At 35.5% G+C, this 24,056-nt stretch overlaps 2 protein-coding genes across 4 annotated transcripts in view; both read right to left on the reverse strand.

Moving 5' to 3' along the window:
- The window catches only part of wupA (wings up A), a 40,542-nt gene extending 17,746 nt beyond the window's left edge, over nt 1-22,796 (reverse strand). The window contains exons 1-7 of one of the 3 annotated variants that reach the window (XM_071589458.1): nt 22,676-22,796; nt 17,148-17,197; nt 13,237-13,365; nt 12,077-12,200; nt 8,414-8,514; nt 3,768-3,811; nt 1,951-2,092 (exon numbers count right to left, since the gene is read on the reverse strand). In XM_071589458.1, the coding sequence (XP_071445559.1) occupies nt 1,951-2,092; nt 3,768-3,811; nt 8,414-8,514; nt 12,077-12,200; nt 13,237-13,365; nt 17,148-17,162 (555 nt within the window). In that variant the 5' untranslated portion in view covers nt 17,163-17,197; nt 22,676-22,796. Of the gene's footprint in view, nt 1-1,950; nt 2,093-3,767; nt 3,812-8,413; nt 8,515-9,321; nt 9,423-11,501; nt 11,603-12,076; nt 12,201-13,236; nt 13,366-17,147; nt 17,198-22,675 lie in introns of all 3 variants that reach the window. The other 2 variants (XM_071589460.1, XM_071589459.1) reach the window with 2 other exon arrangements.
- LOC139691578 (CD151 antigen-like) overlaps nt 1-24,056 on the reverse strand; it is a 392,922-nt gene that overhangs the window by 221,874 nt on the left and 146,992 nt on the right. The window lies entirely within an intron of this gene.

Raw genomic sequence — 24,056 nt, forward strand, 5'->3', positions numbered from 1 at the left:
TTACTGACATAACACATAAAAACTACACAGAGGATCATGCAAATGGTAAATAGAGAAACTACTCATTAATATAATGAGCAGGAAATTAGAGCTAAATTTGAAATATGAGACTAAAAATATCAACCGAGGTGATTTTCTCAGATTGATGATTTAGAAAAAAACACAAGTTAAGATATGATTTAATCTGACTAAAATTTGCTATGCTAACATCATAACTGAGGCAGTGCTAAATTGCTAACTGTGCAACAACAGCCAAGCGTACAACTAAAAATATTTCAAGCGCACAATTGGAATCCTACCCTGAAACAAGTTTCAATTAAAAAAAATTAACCATCAATCATTTAAATATATTTCAGAAAAATTTCTTTGGGAAATTTTTATACGTTTTTCATGAATTTTAAAATGCTATAAGAATTTGTCAAGTAATAACAATGTTGAAATTGAACTGGTCAGCTGTCGCAATTAGATGTGCATAATCATGAAAAATAATAACATTAAAATTTCCAATATCTTGTGGATTTATTTTATTTTCCAAGTTGACTCCTGTGATATCAAGCTTTCAAAATCACTATAATTAAATAAGTGCTGAAAAAGGCTACATCCATCCATAAAAACTTCATTTATATATATATATATATATATATATATATATATATATATATATATATATATATATATATATATATATATATATATATATATATATATATATATGGTTATCAGTTGAAAGGTCCGTTGATGGATAAAAATTTTAAACATGATCAAACTAACACAGGGTAAAAGATTTGCAATATAATTTTAAAAAATAATTTCTTAAAGTTTAATCATATCTTTTTTCTTTAACTTTGACTTAGGGACACTACTGGTGTCCACTGCGGTCCTAATAGGTCTTTTAATTTGATTCACAATGAGCAAAGTCAACGTGGTTTCACAATTATTATGTCCAAAGCAGGATATATGTATATCCATTGGGTCAGCTGGCAAGCAAATTGCTTGTCAGTTTGATTGGCAAAATAACTTTCATTCAAAATATAAAGGAAAACATATGCATGAGTAAGATAGGACTATATGACTTGTTAAGTGATACCCGCCTTGGAAAATAAAATTGGCTCGTTGGAACAGAGAAGTCCTTTAAACCAACTTCTCCTTACAAAAAACTACAACACACTAATTACTAATTCCCAACGATATATAACCTTTACAATCTAACTGAATCTCCAATTACATGAGCAGTCTTAACTGCACAGTGTAATCAAAATTTCTGATAAGGGAAAGGTATGCTACTTTCTGGGCATTTTTTGATACATTACATTCAACTTTGTGCTCAAATACCTCAGTTTTATAACAAAAGGTTCGCTAAACATGCATCTTTTGTCAGCTATCTCTCATGAACATTTTGACAATTAAGTAATACCTATGCATCTCCATATTCAAACCATAGCTGCAATTTTAAATATACATTTCAATTAACGATAATTAAATGAGATTTTGGTAAAGCCTTCCCCATATGATATCTCATGTCAACATGTCTCGCTAGGAAAAAAATAATAGAATATCCAAGCATAAAATTTAGGGACATCACAAGTCTGATTAAAAATATATAATGAAATGTGAATGATGAAAAAAATAGAAAAAGAAAGATAGAAGACAGGAGAGCACACATCTTGTGAAACGTTTTGCTCCACAATTGTTATAAAAATTTTCAGAATTAGTTTTTGTTTTGTCAAATAAATCATATAAAACAACATAATGATGTCATAATCTCAACAGGCCTCTGCATCTGCATGTCAGGGCTCTTCTGAATGTCTAAATGGAACTTTCAATGGAATAGATTTTCAGATAACAGAGGAGACAAAATGAGAAAATAGAAAAATAAATGAACAATTATACATTCCTTCAACTGAATCTATGAGCGAAATTTTCTTGTAATCTCTCTCCTTGATTGCTTACCTCCTTGTCCTCCTCCTCAAGAGTGAACTCCTTCTTCTTAACCTGTTTCAATTGGTTACGGAAGTTAAATTCAGCCGCCTTCTTCTGCAGCTTGGCAAATTTGTTCTCGTATTTTGAAACCTTCTTCAATGTTGGTTTCATGCTGTGAATCACAAAATTTTTTTGTTTAGACAAGACATTCAAAAATTGATGATTTTTTTGCTGCTTAAGTGGTACGATTTTAAATTTGTTCTCTAGCACATAATGTGTTTGCTTTTATTCTAAGAAAATGCATTAAGTGCTTGAAAAACTTAATAAATCACTCTCCAAATACTAAATGTCACATTTACAGGGAGTCAACCAAGCTATAGTAGCTTAAACTGCTTTTATAGTTTAAGCTACTTTAGTTTGGTCACCCCAAAGCATTTATTAACAGTAATTTGAATATCTAATACCATGTAAAACAATTTCAAGTGCAGGAATTCTCCATTCTGTATCCTCCAATTACCTAATTTGATCCAAAATGATACCATCAACCCTTGAATAGCAGATATTTCTGTTACCTGATCAGCATTAGCTATTTTCAAAAAGAAATTTCCTTGCAATTCATTAACAAAATAATATTTTTTCATCAGTGATAATTTTTCCATCCATTTATTCAGATTTCAATATGTATGACCCATAACAGCAAGCTTTTTGTAACATTGTATTGTATTATTACAATAATAAGTGTTTCCTGATTTGAAAGAACTACAAAAAGGTATTAATCAATACTTTGGGCAGGCAGAAAAATTATCATATGACAACAGTTTTCATTAAGGAAAGGACCACACTGAGGTTCTTAGATTAGCTACAATATTTCTGGTATGTGAATTGTTGAAGGTATGAAGACTTAGGATACTTCATTAAAAGTATCAAAGCATCTATTATAGTCTTCATTAGTCAAAACCTTTGATTAGCTTTTCTGGAGAATCAATTAAAACAGCATACAGGGAATGTCCCAAAAATAAGTAGAATGATGCTCATCATCTTTTTCAAGACATTAATCACAAAGAGCCAGTGCCTTAAGGTCAGACAGTGAATGGAAGTTTTTGTGGAAGATCTTGAAAGACTATGGAAAAGAGTGCCACACCTCAGGAAGGAGATGTTTGCCAACTGGAGGCTCCACCATGACAACGTGTCATCCTACACTGCCTTCCTCATGACCAAGTATCTGGTCAAGCAGAAGGTTTGCAACACTGCCCCAGCCACCCTACAATCCTGATATGGCACCTTTGGACTCATTTTTGTTCCCAAGAGTAAAAAGAAGCTTGAAAGGCAACCATTGTGGAATACTTGGGAATGTCATTAGACTGTGATGAGGTGCCTAAACAAGGTTCCAGTCATTGTCTTCCAGGAAGAGGCGATGGCATCAGTGTGACTATGCACGAGGTTATTATTTTGAAGAATTTACTAATTTGTAATTTGATCTGCAAACATTTTTTTCTTTTCAGATTTATTCAACTTATTTTCGGGATAGACCCTGGATTGCAAAATTTACATGAAAATGGATGTAGTCAGATTTTGGCTGTGTTGTAATTATTGATTCAACTGTAAAAAGGCAAAAGGTAACAGTATGCATAGTAATAAATGTGAAAGTTGAAATTTCTTGCGTTTTTGTCTACAAGATGGGAAATAGAGACATGCGTCTACATAATTACGAGTTTAAATATGCAGAAACGTCATTTCTTGCTTGAATGACACGCTATGTTTGTGTAAGCATAGAATTCTATCATTTTATTAATTCATAGCAAGTTAGGACTGATGTTAAATTTTGAGATAAAGAAAGGAATACTCACAACTTTCCACGGAGATCATTCACTTGGCTGTTGAGGTCAGAGATCTAGAAGGTAATTATGCAGATACAAACAATTAATTTTGTATTCACGAGGAAAAAAATATATGCTACAAGAAGGACTTCATAAATAGAGAATATCCATTCATTTTCATTAAAGTCAACTAAAAAATTATTTTGACAGTTAAAGCAGTAAAAAAATTGACTGCATTTTGAAATTTCATGATAAAAAATCCAAGCAGGAAAGTGCTATTGAATCATTATTGGTAAAAAAAAAATTACTTAGGGCTTTCATTTTCAAAATTATTGTAAAATGGTGATACACTTTACTATGGAGTTTATTTATTAATAATGAGACGATTAAACATGCAAACAGTAATAAAAAAAACAAAAAACATCATGCTAGATGACATAGAAAAGCTGTCAGCGAAAAATGTATAAAATGTCCAAAACAGCAGCGAAACGACAGTTGTTAGGTGAAAAATTCACTGAAGTTTCTCCTATTTTACAAATGAGTGATTTATTCTTAAGCCTTATAAAATTCACAAAATCAAAGCAATAATATTTGAAAATAACTCAGCGAAGCAAAATATATACATTGTTATGTTCATACAAACAAAATGTAAGTAACTGTGAGTGGTAAAAAAAAATTAATTTTCAAAGAATAGAAAAAAGTCAAAGAGTTTCTGTAAAAAAAACTATTTATATGAAATTAAAGAGATTTTTTTTAAAAGTTTGTGTCTGTTTATGAAAATGTGGTTAGTCCTTTTGTCCCATGTGGAAATGTGTTTCACATCATTTATATTTACCAAAATTACTACACACAATCGTTTATTCAATTGATCCGAGAAACATTCTCTATTGTAGATGTAAGAGAAGAAAAAGAGGAGAAAGAACTCATGTAAATTCATGAAGGCTATCCAACAATTATTCCATGGAAAGAAAAAGGATACAGAGTACCATGTACTGGATCTTCCTAAATAAAGAAGGGTGAATTTAAGTTAGGTGGTGTTATCACATCCGCTTATATACTGTAGACATGAAGAAATGCTTGGAATGAAGGAGAAATGGGTGTGTTTTGGAAAGAAAATGTAAAGGAAAAAAAAAGCTGTCACCACATATATATATATATATATATATATATATATATATATATATATATATATATATATATATATATATATATATATATATATATATATATATATATATATATATATATATATCACATCTTAATATCAATGCACAGAATTTCAGGATTATGAGGTTGTCATCACGTAGCAAAACAGCGAAAGAGAAAAATGCAAGTATCATTCAAAGAATATACTTAAAAGAGGTTGCTGGAGAACTGTATCTGAATCTTTCACGTGTTAATTCTGTGATATGACATGCAAAAGTAAATATACATATATGAAAATCATGAAACGCCGAATCAGTGGAGAGACCAAGAGTGATAATATTGATGTGACATCATGTGTTTTTTTTGTTAAAAGAGTTGAAAAGTCATATTGTAAAAAAGTTGTATTTGGCAATTGATATTTCAGTGCTTTTCATATCATAGTTCAAGTGAAAAAGAAAAAGAAACAGAGAAACAAGTCTGTTTGTGATTTTAATTTTCAATATCTGGAGACAGATTGGATAGAGAGAGAGGTCCGCAAAATGAAATCAAAGATACCACGGCGGGCATAACACTGAAATAAGGAAAACCATTTTCAAAATACTCTTACTTACATATGATTGCTTTAATCACAAATTCAACACATTGTTCCTCTTGAGTGATATTATAAGTCCTCAGTATCTAAATATGCCACACTACACAATCCTCTCGTGTCAATAGAAAAAAATGTGCACATATGAAAAATGATGCTGGATTTGTTGTTATATTTCATTTTTCATTCAGCCATTATGATCATGTTAAAATCTAATATGTATGTGTAGGCTTCAAGCATTTTTTATTTTTAATCTAATAAACATTAAAACTATCAGTGAATACATGAAGAATATCTAATTGTTCAACTGTTTCACAAAAAAAATATAGAAAATGTATTATGCTCTGGATAATGAGGGGGGGAACCACAACATGACAGGCATATCTCAAAGACAAAAAAAGACATCTGGGTCGCCTGGCCCCAATTCGCAAGCATCTACATATAGGAGTAATTCCACTAATTATCATCCAGTCAGAGTGATATCACAGAGTCAGCATAATTGTTATTGATTTTTTCTGACTATTAAGTAAAAGGTAACAAGTACAGGTCAAAACACAATATCTATACTACCTTGTTTTCTAATGGTCAGCACTACAAAAAAATCATTTAATATGGTGCAAATTCCATACTCTCACTGTCTATGATCAGCTGAGAGCAAAAGAGAGAGGCAAATATTTATGATAATTTAATTATTACTGAATAATAATAGATCCAAAATGACAAATGCAAAATATGAGAGGTACCTCCATTAGGGAGCTAAAAAGAGAGTGAGTAGGGGACAGTTTAGAAAGGGGGTCGAGTGGTAAGAAGCAACAAGCACATAGAAGATGAGGGAAGGTCAGGGGGGTGGGGGTAAAAAAGAATATCGAAGAAGAAGAATGAGATAGGGGGGGGGATGAAGAGAGGGGGGTTTTTGAGAGAACTGAGGGGCAGAGGAGAGAGGGGGGGATGTTTTTATGGAGGGGGTTTCACATATCCTCAGAATGAATGAATGGTGTTATATATCTCAGTGTCACACGTCTCTCCTTCTCTCACCCTATTGCACTCGCAACCCCCCGAGGGACTAAGTCACGTCCTTGGAAAATATTTGGTAAAGGATGTCACACACAAAAGTGACAAGGCAAACTCACAGCGCCTCTTTAAACAAAAAAAAAAAGTCGTGGCAGAAGCCAAAAATCAACCCTCGTGTGCATCCCCATTCATTCACCCCAAAAAGACATTAAAAACGCCTCTCTATAAACAAGTGAAGTTGTTCAAACAAGACATGGTGATACCATTTATAAAAAAAAATTCATTTTTTTTCAAGGGTGTGAGAAAAAGAGCAGTTTTTGTGAGCAAGACATAATGATTTCAACTCATGTGAAAAAAATGAATGATTGAAGAAAAATAAGGGGACAATTAAGGGATTGCATGTTATCACAATTGGATTTGGAATACAAAGTTGAGGACAATTAATGTTCCACTTTGGTTCAAAATTACTACTGCTTCACTAGAGGTATTCTTTTTTAAAGATAAAAAAATACTAAATTGAAATCTCATCCAAGTCTAACCTACACACATCCAAAATAAGCATTTTTTTTGCAGAGAGGTCATGCTTTGAAACAATTTATAGACATGGTAAACTTTCAGCATACACATTCAAAATATATAAGACTAGAGTAGCATAGGACAACTTGAGGAAAAAAAATCTCTATGGTGTGACAGTAAAAAAATGTCCAAACCTGTTCAACATATGGATATTCTAAATTTTGTACAATAGGAGCTATTCATTTATTGAATATTATCTGATTTAGAATTGATATTTTTCGAAGATTTAGCAATCACTAATGTCCATTTCCAGGTGTGTGTTTAGCCAATAGATAAGCTGCATCCAAGAAAAATCTTCATTAGCCAATAAGCAAAGAAAAGTGGTTAATATGAATTCATTTACTCTCCAAGTTAGTGGAATATTGAGGTCCTCACCAACAGAGGAGACATTAATGGAACATGGGAAGATGTGAGGTTGAGGGAGGAGTTAGGGTTGGTATGTGATGTGTACACTATGATACCCATCAGCTGTCAATGCAAACAAGGCATTTTTTTAAATTGCCTTTTGTAGAAATATCCCACTAAATCCTTCACTACTTGTTTCTTTTTTTTAGTCAGAATATGGATTTTGCACCACACATATATAAAACAATTTTAATTAAAATTTCGTAGTTTCACAGTGAATTCATTTTACATACACAAAACATGTGGGCTCCCCATACACGTGCATATATTATGACATACATTCAGGATGTTTCTAAATGATTGTGTACGCATGATTCACAGTCCGGAAATGCTATGTAACACTCTAAAAGGGACTAAGATTGTCTATCACGAGACAAGTATGCATATGCTTTGGTTTACTAGTTTTGGTTAGGTGCTGATGAGCTTATTATTACCAGCCCTGGGGTTTGTAAATTTCTTGTCGATGTGAAATAATCAAAATTGATATTTATTTTCCCTGGGGGAGGGGATGACATATTGAAATCATGATTTTAATATATTAAGAATGTAGGAAAGAGAGCTAGCTCATCTTCTTTCATCATATTTTTTTTGGCTGAATTTTTTAAATACATGTAAGAATGGAGCTCTTGAAATAAAAGTGGACAGTGATGCTCAAAAAAATAATGTCAATGTTTATGCAATGTACAAAGCCAACCAGATCAGGGTTCAATTTAAAATCACTTTTTTATGATTTTTTTTAAATGATGAAATGTGATTTTTGTTTATATATGTCATTGATGTAAGTTTTCTCCCTCACAGAGATAAAACAGGAGGATAAAAAAAATATACACTATCACAGGGCTCTCTCTCTCTCTCTCTAGGACAAGAAATCAACAAATGGAGTCCAAGGCTGGTGGGATTGACAAACTTCACTGTGTAAACAGAAGGCAATTACAGGGAGACACTATACCTCGTAATCTTTCTTTCTCACTTCATATTCCAAATCCCATTTCTGTGACTCACACAGCATTACACGATCGAAATAGTTCTTCAAGACCGACTTGAGTTGCGCTAAAATGTAAATTGTTAGCACAATTTCATGAGTTAGACAGCAATTTTATATGAATGTAATTTCTTAAACTCCACAACAAATAATGTCTAGCATGATAGCATCATAGTATTCATTCTCTCTGTCTCTAACAAAAGTAAATAATTCAATGATTTATTCTTTAAAACTTCAGGACAGTTTCCAAACTCTTATCCAGGATTGTTTCCCCCTCCACAAAGTCTCCCTGAAAGTAAGAATGAGATTGGGGGGAAAGGGGGGAGGTGGGAGGGTGGTGGATGCAAGAAAAGGTGGCCCGACTTAAAACAAAAAAAAATCGAGTGCCAGCCGGGGTTTTTTGGGAGAAAAAAAGGGTGAAAAATATTTTTCAGCAGAATAGTGATTGCTTCAAAAAGGAGGAGAGAAAGGTGGGATGCAGTGGGTAATTGGTATTCAAGACATATTTACACACACACATATATATGTAAATACACATGTATTAATATATATATATATCTATATCTATATAAAGATACATAGATATATGAATACAAATTAATCATACTCAAATATATACATATATATATGCATACGTAAATATTCACATGTATGTACGTATAAATAATATAATAATCAGTGGAATAAAGTGACATGGTTGAGTGCTATCCTCTCTGCTTTCAGCTGCTCGAGCATGGCTTTTTGAATGCCAGCTTTATTTGTCATCAACGTGCACAACAAGAACAGTAATAAAGTTTTTAAAAAAAAATAGTATCAGGGATAATAAAGATTAAAGTAAGATGCCAACATAATCAGTAAACCCATAGTTGTTTTACCTCAAACGCTCTGAGTTTCATTGCCCATTCAATATCATATTTATCACCTTCTAGATTACATATTCTGAGGTGGTATTCTCTGCAAATAGTCTGAAGCTCGGCTAGAAAAATAGAAGGAACATAAGAGTGAATTGTGATCACCGATGCACAGTCAGCAAGAGGAGATAACGGAAAAGATTCCACTTCTCAAGGGGTCTTCCTTTGCCTGGTTCTTTGCAGTGAGCCGAAAACTAAATACTTTCTTTTTTTTTAATTAATTTTCCTCATGTTTTTCTACACCAATGCGCACACATTTTTTTTTAAGCATGCCCAGTGGTATCACTAGAACACGGTCTAAAGAAGAAATGAAAACTATACCTAATCAGAGATGATTAAATTATTTCTTGACACTGATGGTTTCGTGAGAATTCAGATAAATTATCATGATTCACAAGTGTTTCAGTTATGATTAAAAATGAAATAGAAATTACGTTACGTGACTATTAAGTGACTTAATAATTCTACCTGAATTAAAAATTTATTTTTGTTTCTTCCATCTCGAAACTTTTACGAAACTTCCCACTTCCTAGCTTCATCTGTCCGTTACATGAACTAATCATTCAAAGTAAATAGAAATAGGGACTTATTGTATGGTGACGGCAACCATTAATGCTCACTAAGACTTTTTTAAATCAAATGATAATATGCTGTCATGACAGAAGATCAAGTGTTTCTGTTAACACATGATGGGCATAACTATCATAGCAGATACAGTGAACTTGATAATTTAAATCAATCATACTATTTGTATACAATCTAAAAAAAATGTGCTATCCCCTATGGAACAGATGCCTAGTGATCCCACTGTACATACTATCATTAAAAATTATGAAAAACAATGATTCAAAAAATTTTACCAATTGTTCATTCAGTGAATGAAAAAAACTTCTCATAGGAAAACAATGAGAGAGCATGATAATTTGTCAAAAAATTTTGGCCGAGGAGAAGAGGTTGCAAAAAATGTATTTAGCGTCGTCCTTTTCATCGATCCATCGTTCGGAAAGTAAAACTTTCCATGAGAAAAATAAGAATTCGAATGCAAGAAAAAATTCTTTTTGGAAAAAATCTTCTCCATTTTACTGACTGTGCTTCAATGAGGAGAACTCAAAGGTTAAGAAACTGAAAGTAAAGTGACAGGAAGAGGAAAGAGAGAAAGTTAACAAGAGAATCAGAAAGTCATTAGAGATGAAAGATTCGAAAGATAAACAGGAAAGAAGAAAAGAGAAAGACCAGAGTATCCAAGAATATATATATAGTCTGGAATTGAAGTGAAATAAGAAAAAGACTATGGAAGGATGATGTTCGAGGAAAAATATTTTGCCTAATTTGGTTTTCTATTAGAAAATTCAGAAATGAGAAGGCATTAAACTCTCAAAGTCTTGGAGTAGTGGACCAAAGTTATGAGGCGATCCGTAAATTATTGATACTCTATGATCATCATAGAAAAATATTGATTTTTATTTACAGAACCAAATTTCCATCTAAAGATTTAAAAAGTTATGAAAAATAACATATTTGTGACAGAATAGCAATGAAGTGCAATCTGCAAAATATGTTACCTTCTTTAAAAATAATAACAAGTTATATTTCAAAATATTTATCCGGTAAAAAATGTAATGAATTTCATCTTAGCAAAAATCATCTAAAATAAATAAACGGGTTGGCCTACAAAACAGCCCATTTTATAAATATTGAAATTCAATTATTATACTCCAAGGCTCGTACAGAGAAGAAATGGTCAAGTTTCAAAGTAACACAGAAGAGGAAGAATATGTGTACTTATTTTTGTTTACAACAAAACACACATAAATATAAATAAACAGTGAAAGAAGAAAACATGTATTAAAATACGGATTGTATGCATTAAAAGCATTTGTTAAACATAGGATTGTTTGTAGCTTACAATCTTATGCTCAAATAAATTTACTATACCAAATAATTGAAATCCTTAAGTTCGGATGATACATCAGGCATTGGCAGTGCAACAAAATTAGGTTTAGTTTTGTGAGTTTTTCATGGATAGCATAAATCAAAAAACATGATAAAAAAAAACTGGAAATCTCAGAGAGAAGAAATTAGTTTTTCAAATATTCAGCAGGTACAGAAGCGTAGTGCCATACTATAAAAGGTTTTATTTATACCTCAAAGTCTTTCTTTTTGACCGCGTACTCCAAATCAAACTTCTCATCCTCCAAAGCATTGATCCTTTCGTGATAACCCTTAAGGATTCTCTTAAGTGAATCTGTTTGCAAAATAAAATAATTCTATAAACATATAAACAAACACAGCCCTGCAAGAGTGGTGTGAACTCATTCTATTCCCGAGAAACTTTACACGCCAATGGGTCATAACTTGTGAATTACAAATCTTATACATGTATAATATAACATTTTTGACAAGGGGGTGATATAATGTCAGAATATACTCAGGAAACATATTGGTAAAGGGTGAGTGGGGTCATTTCATATTTTCAATGCCTTAATAGGTCATCATGGTATGTAAAACATGGCAACAATTGATAACCAACTAACTATCGAGCAGTAGGTACCTATTTGACATTGGATTTATCTGATTTAGTTCACAGGGGCAAGGGTGGTTCACATTGAAAAACTCAGTCATTCCTTTAGCTCATATGACCTGATCAAAAACCAGGACAGAACATTGATTTTGTATGTCAGTATGCTTCTGCTGTATTGAATATATTTTCGCCTTTTACCTTCATTGGCATCATCAATGATCTTGGGTTTGCCGCATCGTTCTTCAATGATACGTCTCCTCTCAGCAGCCTTCCTTTCCTGCTCCTTCTTCAACTCCTCAGCGGCCTTCTTTCTCAGCAAGAGCTGTATTGTGAAGGAAAGAGGGAATGTGTTGAAGGCTCACGTAAATTGATTGCTGGTACATATGATTTACATATAATGGTTAAAAATGCTTAAGTTCATCCTACCAGAGGGATATTGTGTTGGCTAGTGGAGGCAGATGAATATGGTCAAGCAGTTGAGTTAGAGACTGAGAAAATTGAGGTTATATATTTGAGGTTATAGTTATTATGGCTTTTTGGTAAAGGAAATCCTGTACAATTGGGTGATTTTAAAGAAATATCATAGATGAAATCATCATTAATCTCATGAAAAAACATCTTGAGACACTAGCGGAATGAGGAGAGCTATATAATTTTATCATTATAATTCACATGTTAAGCAAGTAGTAGTTGTGAAGGAATGAAGTTATATGTGTGTGTTTGATACAAATACACCATATTTTTGAGAAGGAAAACCTGTTAATTTACTCATAGCACTTCAAGGATACCTATTAAACACTTATGAGAAAAGTGTAGAATATTTTTGTAGAATGATTTTTCACATCTATCAATCAATGCAAAGAGAGTTTTTTAAAATAAGACTTTCAACATTCATGTGCAGTTAGATGGAGAAATTTCTGTGAGATTCAAATAACCATTTATTTTTAAGGAGGAGAATTGAAACTGATACACTATATAAATGTATCCTGAAAAATAGGTATGCATATATTAGGGTGGACTGAAGAGTTTCTGACCTCAAAAGTTCAGAAAATATTAGAAAATTTCAGAAAAAATGTCTTTTATATTTGTTAGGCCAGAAAAACTTTTCAGACCACCCTCGTGAAAATATATTTATATATATGTATAAAATATTTGGGATAATGATAGCCTGGGAATAAGAAAAATAGGTTTCACAGAGTGGGGTCTATAACACTTAAAAAGAAAACAGACTAAAACACTCCAAGAATAATAGATTTTGAAGGCATTTATATGATATGGTTGACATCAGATTCTTATTTATACTATAGGGATAAGCCACTCAATTTTCTATCTCAACCACTCATAGATCTGGAACTTACCCTAAGTTTCTTCTTTCTTTCTGGGGTCATAAAACCCTTCTTGGCCTTCTTGGCTTTTGAGGCCTCCTCCAAGCGCTTTCGGACCTCAGCCCTCTTGCGCTCAATCTCCTGCTGCTTCCTCTTCTTCTCCTGTGACCATGGAAAAAAAACGAAACATCTCTCAAGATGTGTGAAGTCACTTCTGCACACACCCATACCCATCCCCAGTCATTCTAATTCTATTATGTTTGTCATTGAACAGTAATCATCCATCCGGTGACATTACTGCTTTGTTCTTCTTACGTAATAGCCAAACAGAATTGAAATACTTTGTCATAAGTGTATTTTTTGAAAGAATGCTAAAAAATTTCTAAATTGAGAATGTACATCAAAGTAATGAGTCTTTGACTCTGTGCATAATTAATTCTGAACACTCTTTGCATGAATAAAATAATATAATTGGGGTTGTTATTGAAATTAAAAAACAAATAGTCTTCTATTATACATGTAGAACTAGTTTCATGATTGCTGGTTTACTTCAGCTAAGGAATTTACTATATTTTCCAAGTTAATATCTAGCATAGAAATTCTAGGTATTGCATGTGTAGTTTTCGTCTTATGAAAGAGAAATTTCAGAAGATGTGAAGTAAGAAGAAACATGACGTTTAAGTAATGTGTAAATACCAACAAATGTGTATGTTTTGTGATATAGTACTCACTTTTAATTTTGCAGATTAGTAAAAAAAACTACTGCTTTTTATTGCAAATGGATACTTTCACTTTTGCAATTCAATATCTTGCAATCTATGAAGGCTATCAAGAAAGTAACCTTCTGTTTTCGTGTAGCGTGAGAATTAGTGGAGGGAGCCGAATGGTCGCTGTATGTCGCTGCACACAGTATGTCAATACGCCTCGAGCTGCAGTGGTTGGAAGGCACCTCCGCTTGTTTTTAGTTAAAAATACCGAGTCAAAATGAAGAATAGTTGACATTCCCGCCAAATTTGAAGTCCATTCAGTGACAAATTTTTTTACTTAAAAAAACTTCAATGTTGCTGATATTCGTCTTTGGGAAATTTGTGCTCTGTTATGGACCAAATATGATGAGTGACAAGATATGTGCGGCAGTGTTGTCGTGTGTTTAAAATTGAAAATAAATGTCCATGATGATGACAGAAAAGGCCGACCGTCGGTATATGAACAATGTTTCTAGAAAGTTTTCCACAGATTTCTACGAATCTGTTGCATGGAAACACGACTGAAAATATAGGCTAATACATTTTTTGTGCTCGTCTCGATGACGAACTTTAAGATGCCGTCAGCGGTTGGCTGCGATCTCAGGCGGAAGAATTTTATGCTAAAGGTATTTGAAAACTAGTTTAGAGATATGAAAATCGTTTTAACCTGTTTGGTGAATATGTAGAAAATAGTAGAGATAGGTAGTTATGATATGCAAACAATACATTTTCTGTATCTATACCAGTAAAATTTTTATAGCATAATGGAGGTTACTTTCTGGACAGCTCTCGCATTTCACAAATAATTTTCTGATTATTCAGGAATTTTAAAATTTAATGTCCCCACGTTAAATAAGAACTATGTAAATAATTAGCTCCGGTATATAATTAGGATTGGACATTCCATCGATAGTCTAATATCTTGTATTTTGTTCGAATCCACTTGCAATATTTTCTTTTCAAATCATGAACCCATGTCACCAGTTATGCCCTCTGATTTGTTTTTTGTTAAAGAGGGTCACGAAAATCCAATACGTGCCTCCTCAATTCTCTTTCTCTGAAAAAAATGAGAAAAAACACAATTAGAATCGTAAGTTTCAGTAAAAAATGTTATACTTGAATATAATTGAAAGCAATTTTCAGATATTTCATTGTATTTTCAAATTCTATAAGCAAGCCTTATTAATTGCAAATGAACAGCATAGCTATATGTATATACGCATATGCAATTGCTGATTCCATAGGTATTTCAAATTAAATTACTGTACACATGTTCAATGCTTCAAAATCTATGGAGTACATTATTGTGAGTTTTCTTTAATGACTCTAGAGGCATGGAAATATGAATTAAATCACAGAAAAGTTTGCGTAGTAAAATAAAAAAATTGCTGCATGAATAGAACAGAGAGAAAGAAAAGATAGATAGATAGAGAGAAATAAAAGTCTTGAGATTAGAATGATTTTTTTTGCAAGGATTACATCGAGAGGCAGGAGCAGTATTTTGGCTGAACCGAAATGTTTTATCAGTGTTAATGCATTTTAATGAACAATATGATTATCTTACGGCCGTTTCCTCGCTGAACTCGTCCTCCTCCTCGGTGCTGAGATAGGAACATGAAGCCAACATCAGTCCAACATTTAAAATTCAAAACATTACTATCTGCAGTCTTAAAACACATATGAAAACGATTTATATCAAATTGGGTGATTATTCAAAATTAATGGATATGCACTCAGGTTGTAGAAAAAAAACACCCACTTTCACTTGAACAGATAAAAAAAAGGAATCATTATTGAAAACTGACACTTCACAAAAAACAAACACTGGAAAACACCCAATGGAAAGTCAAATGATCAGTCATATTTTTTGGAAGCTGATAAAAAAATGTGGATCATTTTTTTTAAAAAGAGGATGTGAATTGGAAGAAGTGTGAACAGAGAAGGGAAATGTACCAAGCATGCGTGAATATTTGTGAAAACTGATCACTATAATACTATTCTCTAAAATAAAAAAAAAATCTTTTTGTAGAAAATTTCATTTTTCAAAATTTTTTTAACGAATAGTAAAAATATTTAAAATACAAAAATGACTTTGAAAAATTTCAAAATAACTTCTCCTACAGACATAATTTAGTACATCTAATCATGCTTTTTGTTGAAGCAGGCATTCTCTGGAATCTCCTTCATTGCGACATGCCACATCATATTTTAATGCAACAAACAAAAAAGCAGTCACATAACCCACAAGTTACTTACCAACAACATCACCAGTTAACACAAAGGCAGGTTTACTCTGTCCATCTTGCATTTTTTAAGTGTTAAAAATATTAAACTAAACTCTTAAAATATGATATGAGGTCATATAAAATATATTGCTAGCGAAAATATTTCACGTACCAATTTGCGGATTTTATAAAGCCCTGCATTAATTAAATGGATTAAGAAAAAAAAGGGTTATTAATGTTTTGCGAATGAAATATGAAACTAACAACGTCATTATGTTTTAATCAAAGTTATGATAGCATTCATATGTACAGATTATAAATGGATTACCTGCGAAATAGAAGTTGATTCTGACTAAAATGAGTAGAAGTGTTAAACAATGCTCGCATTATATATATTTTTTCTTTCAAATGATCTTTAATAAACTAAAATGGCATGCTGGACATAATAGCATCTTTTTCAATAATTTTTGCCATATGCCCGAAATTATCAGATATTTGAAAACCTGCTAATTTGAATAGGAATTTTCAAAAGGTGTTTGTTATCAAGACAGCTACTTAAAACAAAAATAGAGAAACTAAAATATCTTCAAGTACTTCCAGTCGACTTTGTTACCTGCATTCCATAAAATGAATTACAATACGTATAAGGACTAAGACATAATATTATTTTATACAAAGTGTGTGAGACATACATTACTATCTAGAAAGTAAGTTCCAATGCACAACTGGAGACCCAAAGAAGGTATGCCATCTACAGTACCATTTGAATGAGTCCATGCAAAGAAAAAGTGAACAAAGTTATTTACGTACATTTATCATGTTATTTCAATGAACACGGCATGAAACAAGGAATATAAGACATATGCACATCCTTGGGTTGCTGTTAATGAAAAATCACATAGTTTTTTTGCTTGGTAATTGTCTTCCTCGTTGGCAGAAAAGCAGTGTTTTTTTGAGCTGATACTCACCTCACCTCATCGTCAGCCATTTTGTTTACGGGTGTTTAAAGTCCTCTCTTTGGACCTGAGGAGAAAAAAATCCTAATTTTAGTCTATGCCCAAAACCCATTTTCTTTCTAAAACCATTTACGCGAAAATGATAATACTCGATATTTTCTTTGAACGACATTTGTACGTAATACTTGAATAATTTTTCAAGTATCATACTTGAAGTTCAACTGAAAGGACTTAAATGAAGACTAAAAAATATTTTTCATGATTTTATTGGTTTAAAAATACGCTGAGATTAAGACCATGAACCATATTTTAAAATTGAATAAAAACTGACATTTACATTTTTTAAAGGAACCATGAAAAATATCATTAGTTTGTTCTCAGAAAATAATTGAAAAATATTCATTTTGCAATAAATGTAATATATACCATCAAAATAAGTGTCCGATTTAATCTTCCAACAAATAGGTAGCCAATTAGGTGGAAAATGGTGGAACTTTGATCACTCTCAAAAATCCGTTTCGTGGTCAGGACGACATATTTCCTAAAATTAAGCTCCCTGATATCCTCTCCCAATCTTAATGTCATCCAGAACTGTCTTCTCAACGATAAAAGACATAGTTCCAGTGCCTGCATTATATATAATAACGTTTTCTTCCCTTTGAACACAACATGTTTTAAAGAAATAAATATTAAAAAAATGCGTTTACACATGACCAGGGATGGTTTAACTTGCAAAAATATGGAAAGTTCAGCACGTTGACTAATCCGGCATGTTAAGTCTCTAAAATATTAGCATGTCTCAAAATCATTACTGTAATGCTATCATGGCTACAATGCACAAGAATTCTGGTATTTCCAACCCTCAGATAAAAGAAGTTCCTCTGCTAATGCCATTGAATTTTTTTTTCATAATAGTGCGACAATTTCAAAGTGTAAAAATATTTCACCTTGACCGGGAACGGTTAAATTCACTGTCATGGTATCTTTCGCAGTTCTTTGTAATTACATCATGAACTTAAAATATTAAAAAATAAACTTAAATGAATGAAAATCACGTGGTGATGATCGAAAAGATTCATTTGAAAGAGATATTATCCATCTTACTCGGCCACTCATGGATTTTTTAAACATTCTATTCGTTTTTAACTGACTATATCTTTAAGTAATCATGTCCATCATTTTTTCATTGGATTCATAATTGAGGTGGTTTCCCTTTGCCTTCCTCAATAGTGTTTTTAGCGTTACAACACTATTCAAATGGCCGTCTCACTGGTGTCAGACATATTTGTAGCCACCTAACTGAGGAACAGATGCAGCGCGGAGTACCTTTCGTCTAGCTCCTAACCTTCAATCTATTTGGCATGGGTGACCCTGAGGTGCAAATATCATTGCTCACTCTAGGGGCCATCGGAATGAACAAGCCCTTCCACCGCGTCAAGGTTGGTTGTTATTAGGAGAGGGAAAGAAATGTATCGATGTACCATGGTATAATTTTTGTTCAACCAAAACAAATATTGAACGTGAAAATACAAATAGTGACAAAATGATATCTCTAAGGATGTATTTGACCTGATATAAATGTATTAAATATACTAATAAGACATTTTATGAAGGAAATGATTATACCAGCAAATTTAAAAATCCGAGATCCGTTTTAACTTTATAATGGAAAATTTGATTTGGAAATACTGATCAAATTACCAAAAGTTGCAAAAACTACTGGAATGAATTAAAAAGCACGCCACTTCATGGCCTTATGCAACGTTAAACGTGTCCGAATACTACAATCCCCCAAAAAAACATGTCAAATATGCAAATCAATCCGAAAACGTCGTCATTCTTAAGTCCAAGAGAGCGAGAAAAAATTCCTTTTTCGGGCAGACATCGCGATTTCAAACCATGAACTTTGCCAGCATAAAAAAATTATATCTAGGGATTCTCGAGAATCGGTTCAGGCAAAAACAAGCTCGAGGTTAAATGCGCACACCGTCGGAGAATCCAAAACGAACACGATAATCGCTCTTGTTTATTTATTTATTTTTTTTTCAAAAGTCCGTTACGTCCGCGGACGTATGTGTATTCCAGAGTGGGTGGGGCGACTCCGCACGAGGAAGGTGGAAGGGGGATAGGGAGGGGAAGGCGGCGAGGTTCACAGAGAGAGAGAGGGGGGGGGAGGGCCGAAGTAGTGTCCCAAAAATAACTCAAAGCCCTAAGACGAAAGGGAGGAGGAGAGGAGAGAAGGAGCTTCCACCCCCTCGCATCCCCCCTCTCCGAACGACCCCCCACCCCTTCCCTTCCACCCCAATCTCTCTCTCTCTCTCCCTCAAACACTTCCAACGGAGGGCAACCCATCCATCCGGGCGCCGAAACTGGATACGGGGGAGGCCATATTTGGTGGCTGGAGGTGGAGACGGATGTAGGGGAAGGGAGGGGAAACGGGATATGCGAGGAGGGTGGGAGAGGTGCCCCTTCCGCGATGCACACGAATCCGACACCGCAAACCTTAAACTCCGCGTCTTATATATCCGATCACAGGCTTCTCGCAATAGTCGAGCCGCAAAGGGGATTGGGGACAGGAAATAGCCTCCGGGAGAACGATGGGATTATAGTGCGGGGAGAGAAGGGGGAGATATCAGGGAGGCCCGTTGCGGTCGGCCTTTGGTGAACATAGTGTGCGGACAGGGAAGTCGCTCCGTGGGCGAGATTTCTCAACCCCGAAAAATCTTTGGGAGGATGGCTGGGCGACGGGATGTAATGAATGAACTTCAGTCTCGAAGGGTCGTTCACACTCAAAGAATTGAAAAAATTTTGTTTTCGCCTGCTCCTGATACGATCGAAGAAAATTCTACGAAGCATGCATCTATTCTTTTTTTAGAAACTTTTCACGACTCCTCGAAAATCATTCTATCGCTGAAGGAGTCGAACAAATTCTGACGCGAAAAAAATGGATCTTTGACGATGACTTTGCACGGAATTTGGAAATTTTCGTTCCTCTCTCCAATCTCTCTCTCTCTCAAAAAAATCTCTCTCCAATTCATGCATTCATACAAAGAGACCAGTTTGTGTGTTTGCGCGTGATACGTAACAGTGGGCTAATGGGGTCTAAAATCTATAAATATCTTTCAACATATATCCATAAAAGGTCTATATCTATCTATTCCTAATAAAATGATCATTCCGGAATGGAAATAACATATTTGCATATTTTTATCACCTGATGCTTTTCTATCATTTTCTCAAATTTCATTCGTCCTCCATGACCTCTCCAGGTGTAAACTGCAATTCATTGTGTTAAGCCTTCTTAATAAAGCATAGAGAGGAGAGATATTTCAATGTTTCGACAAGTTTCGCAGTCAATCTCATTGATTGACAATTTTATATCCAATTTCATCGCATTACGTTAATGTTGCGGCATCTCCCGCAGTTTCTTTAGAATTTAACCTATGAAACCAAATATCTAATAATGTGATTTTTATTCTGACTACTATTATAGTTAACATTTAAGTTACTCCAGTACTTTGATTTAAGAAGATCAGAATCGAGGTCAAATCATTGCCAGACAAAGAAACCGTACCCATAATAGCAATTATTATTTGAAAGATTAAGATTTAAACCCCGTAAAGACAAAAATCGGCAGAGGCTAACTTTAAAGCAAAAAGGCAAATAATATTCCATCATTCGAATAGGGATTGATAAAAAATGTTGAAAAATATAGACTCGTCACAAAGTAAAGATAGGTAGGGACCGAATGAGAAAATATTTTCTTCCCCACAATTATAACACATGCACAGTTTATAGTATAATCGAGAAAGAAATGTCTCTCCTTGAAATTACCACCAAGATTAAAGGTAGCGTTAAAGAACCTACAATGAAAAATATACTACGGCCTTGGCGACGTGTCGACTAAATTATTTTTACAATCTCGATCTTATTACGTAATCAACGTTAAAAAAACCCTCAATAAATAAATTGTTCTATTTCCAATGTGACAAGTAACTCTTTCCGACTCTGTAGGTTTCGCACCAACCCAAGCGCGATTGAGTCTTTTGGAATCGAATGAAACAACAACGTGACGAGGGTTTCTGTTCTTTTCCGATCTTCCACGGTTATCATGCTTCTTCTGGGTGGAGTAACACCGCGGCATTTGTTTCCTACCATCAATAGGTCGACAATTGAGTCACCCCAACAATTTTTCGATCCCGGGAGCAGCCAGACCACCAAGAGTGCCAAAATCCTTCAAATCATGCCCTCCGAAAGTGGAGAATTTGTCCCGGGAACCAGGGATTACCCTCAGCACGAGAAACCCTTAAGGCCATCATCGCAGTATCACACGCTGATAATCGTCGTAGTATCGCTTTTAGAGAATCCGATGTGAACTCTTAAGCATCGTCGACACCTTCTCCGGATTTCCGCTCATAAATAGACCAAAGATCGAGGGGGAAAAACTCGGTTGCTCTCAATTTCACCCGGCCGCCGACGCCCACGTCGTGCGGGTTTATTTTTAGAGCGCTGCGCCGCCCGGATGGGGGAGGAATCTCCCAGCTCTGCGGTCATCCTGAACGTACTGCAAGTTCTCCGACGTGCGCGACTCGGGAGTAGTGCGGGCTGCCAACATCTCGGGAGGAGCACCGATTGGGAGAAGAGCGGGCATACATTCCTTTCCTCCAAAAGAAAAAGATATCGGCGACGGAGTCTCCGCGCGCACCCGACGTTCATCCCGCAGGGACCAGGATAAAGAAAGCCCTAAGAGATCTGAAAACGTTCTCCCGACCAATCGATAACGAGATAACACACTACCAACAAATTCTCACTCGCCTCCTCCGCATTCATTGTCTTCTTCGTACTCCGGAGGTTTTATTTGTCCAGTACCCAAGGGGGGGAGTTCTTGTACGATTCCTGGAATCCTAATCGTGATTTTTTTTTCATCGGATATAAGCACGCTGGTACACCTTTCGGGAAACGAGTCTTGAATTTCGTCATTTACGTCGTGGAGAGTTGTGTTACATTTGAGAAAAACAAACTAGGACCAAAGAAAGATTCTTCGCTTCACTCATCATCACTCATGAAAAAAAAACACACTGGGCACATGAGAAACTTGCCATCTTCGCTAAGAACAAAGCCTGGTGCGAGGTTCCACGCATTAAAAGGTAGATATACCCCTATAGGGCTCCTCACTGTCGACATAATTATCCTCTTTCCTTGCATAGGTGCCGCCGCAGGAGATTCTTTTAGCTGCCTTCCGGGGGGAAGAGGGGTCAAACTCCCGAGCGTATGATACACGAGGCATCTCTTGAGGATCAGGGGAGGAAAAGAAAGGTTGTCCGAGGATGAATTAGAAGAGTAGGAGAAGGCTGGATGCACAGAAATCACCAGAACGGCGGAGAACAAAGAGCGCGAGGCTTGGGGAGATAGAGAGAGAGAGAGGGGCCCCGCTGTTGAACCCGTTGGCGAGGGGTGAGGGGCTTTAAACTCCGCACCACCACCGAGGACACCCACACCCCCCAAGCACACACCACGATTTCTTATCCTCCCTGAGTTCCCTTACCTGAAAGAAGGAGTCAGCGGGCTGCCGTACGTGCTACGGAGATCCGCCGAGTGTCGTGTGTTGTATGGAAGCCACGACTGACTGGTAGAGGCCTTTCTCCCCTCGCACCCTCTTTAGGGGAGGGGGGCGGTGGAGGATGCTGGGAAGGACCGGTGGGTGGGTGGGCAGGGAGAGGGGATTGGGTGGGCCCCTCCCTCCTTTCTCCCCCACCCTCCCCGCACGCAACACCACCCTACTTCTCGCCTCCGCTACAGAGCCGCGGTATTTAAAATAGAAAGGAGGGGAGGAGGCCTCTAAAGGGGGGCCCATCTACATGGTCCCCGCGCTCGGATCTCGCCGTCTAAAAATATTCCCACCGCCTCTCTCTCTCTCTCCCTCTTTTTCTTCCTTCCGTCGCTCCCATCCCCTCCTGCCCATCTCTGAAGGGTTGAGGGAGAGGCGAAGGATGGGGAAAGGGAGAGGGATGGTTTTTTTATTGAGTGAAATCGCGATGCGGCGTCCGCGGATTCGGAATTCCGCTTTCGCCCGTGTCATCTTCCCTCTTGGGCTTAGATCACCGACGGGTATAATGTCGTGGGGGCCAGACAGGACTCCTCGGGATCGCGAGAGGGATACGTGAACGATTCCGATTATGCGGAGAGAAGATTGGAATCGACGGCGTTTGTCTGGGAGGAAACGGGCGGACGGTGCGAGAGAAAAGGACTCTCCTGATCTCTCCTGCGAGATCTAGAGATGCGATAATTTTTTATTCCTTTCACTTCATGATTATAGAATTATATGGTACCTCTTTTAATGGGGTGTGAGAAAGAAAGGGAGGGGGAACAATTTCACCCACAAATGTAAATCATTTAATAACAATTGCATTCTACAGAGTAATCAATCAAAATCAATACAATGCAACTATTTCAGTCTAAAAATCATTCGCCTTGACCGGGATTCTCACCCGGATCCCTCGATGTCCGTCCGAGTGCTTTAGCCAGTTAAGCTAACGAGGTGTCCTCTTACACTCCGAAATTTTGGGGGCTTTTAACGAACAAGGTGTTATGACGAAATACCGTGCATATAATGTCACAGCCATTCGTAGTCGTGCGCAATGCGCCACAGTCCACGATGTTAAAGCCAGCTTTAAAAACTGTCTCGCTGTTTTGCCTTTGACAATTCATAGAAACGGTGGAAGATGCCGTGAGAGTACTTTTTGACGAAGTCATCCGCTAATATACATTACAATGCAACCATTTCAGAGTGTAAAAAATCCTTCGCCTTGATCATAACGATTTTTATTTCCTAAAATCGTTTCACTGTAATTCATATTAGCGGGTGATCCGTCAAAAAGTTACTGTAAAGGCCTAGGCAAGGTCTACGCACTCTGCTGTGGATAATT

The sequence above is a fragment of the Hetaerina americana genome, unplaced genomic scaffold, assembly GCF_022747635.1.
Source record: "Hetaerina americana unplaced genomic scaffold, ioHetAmer1.1.p SCAF_38, whole genome shotgun sequence".
In the NCBI taxonomy this organism is placed as follows: domain Eukaryota; kingdom Metazoa; phylum Arthropoda; class Insecta; order Odonata; family Calopterygidae; genus Hetaerina; species Hetaerina americana.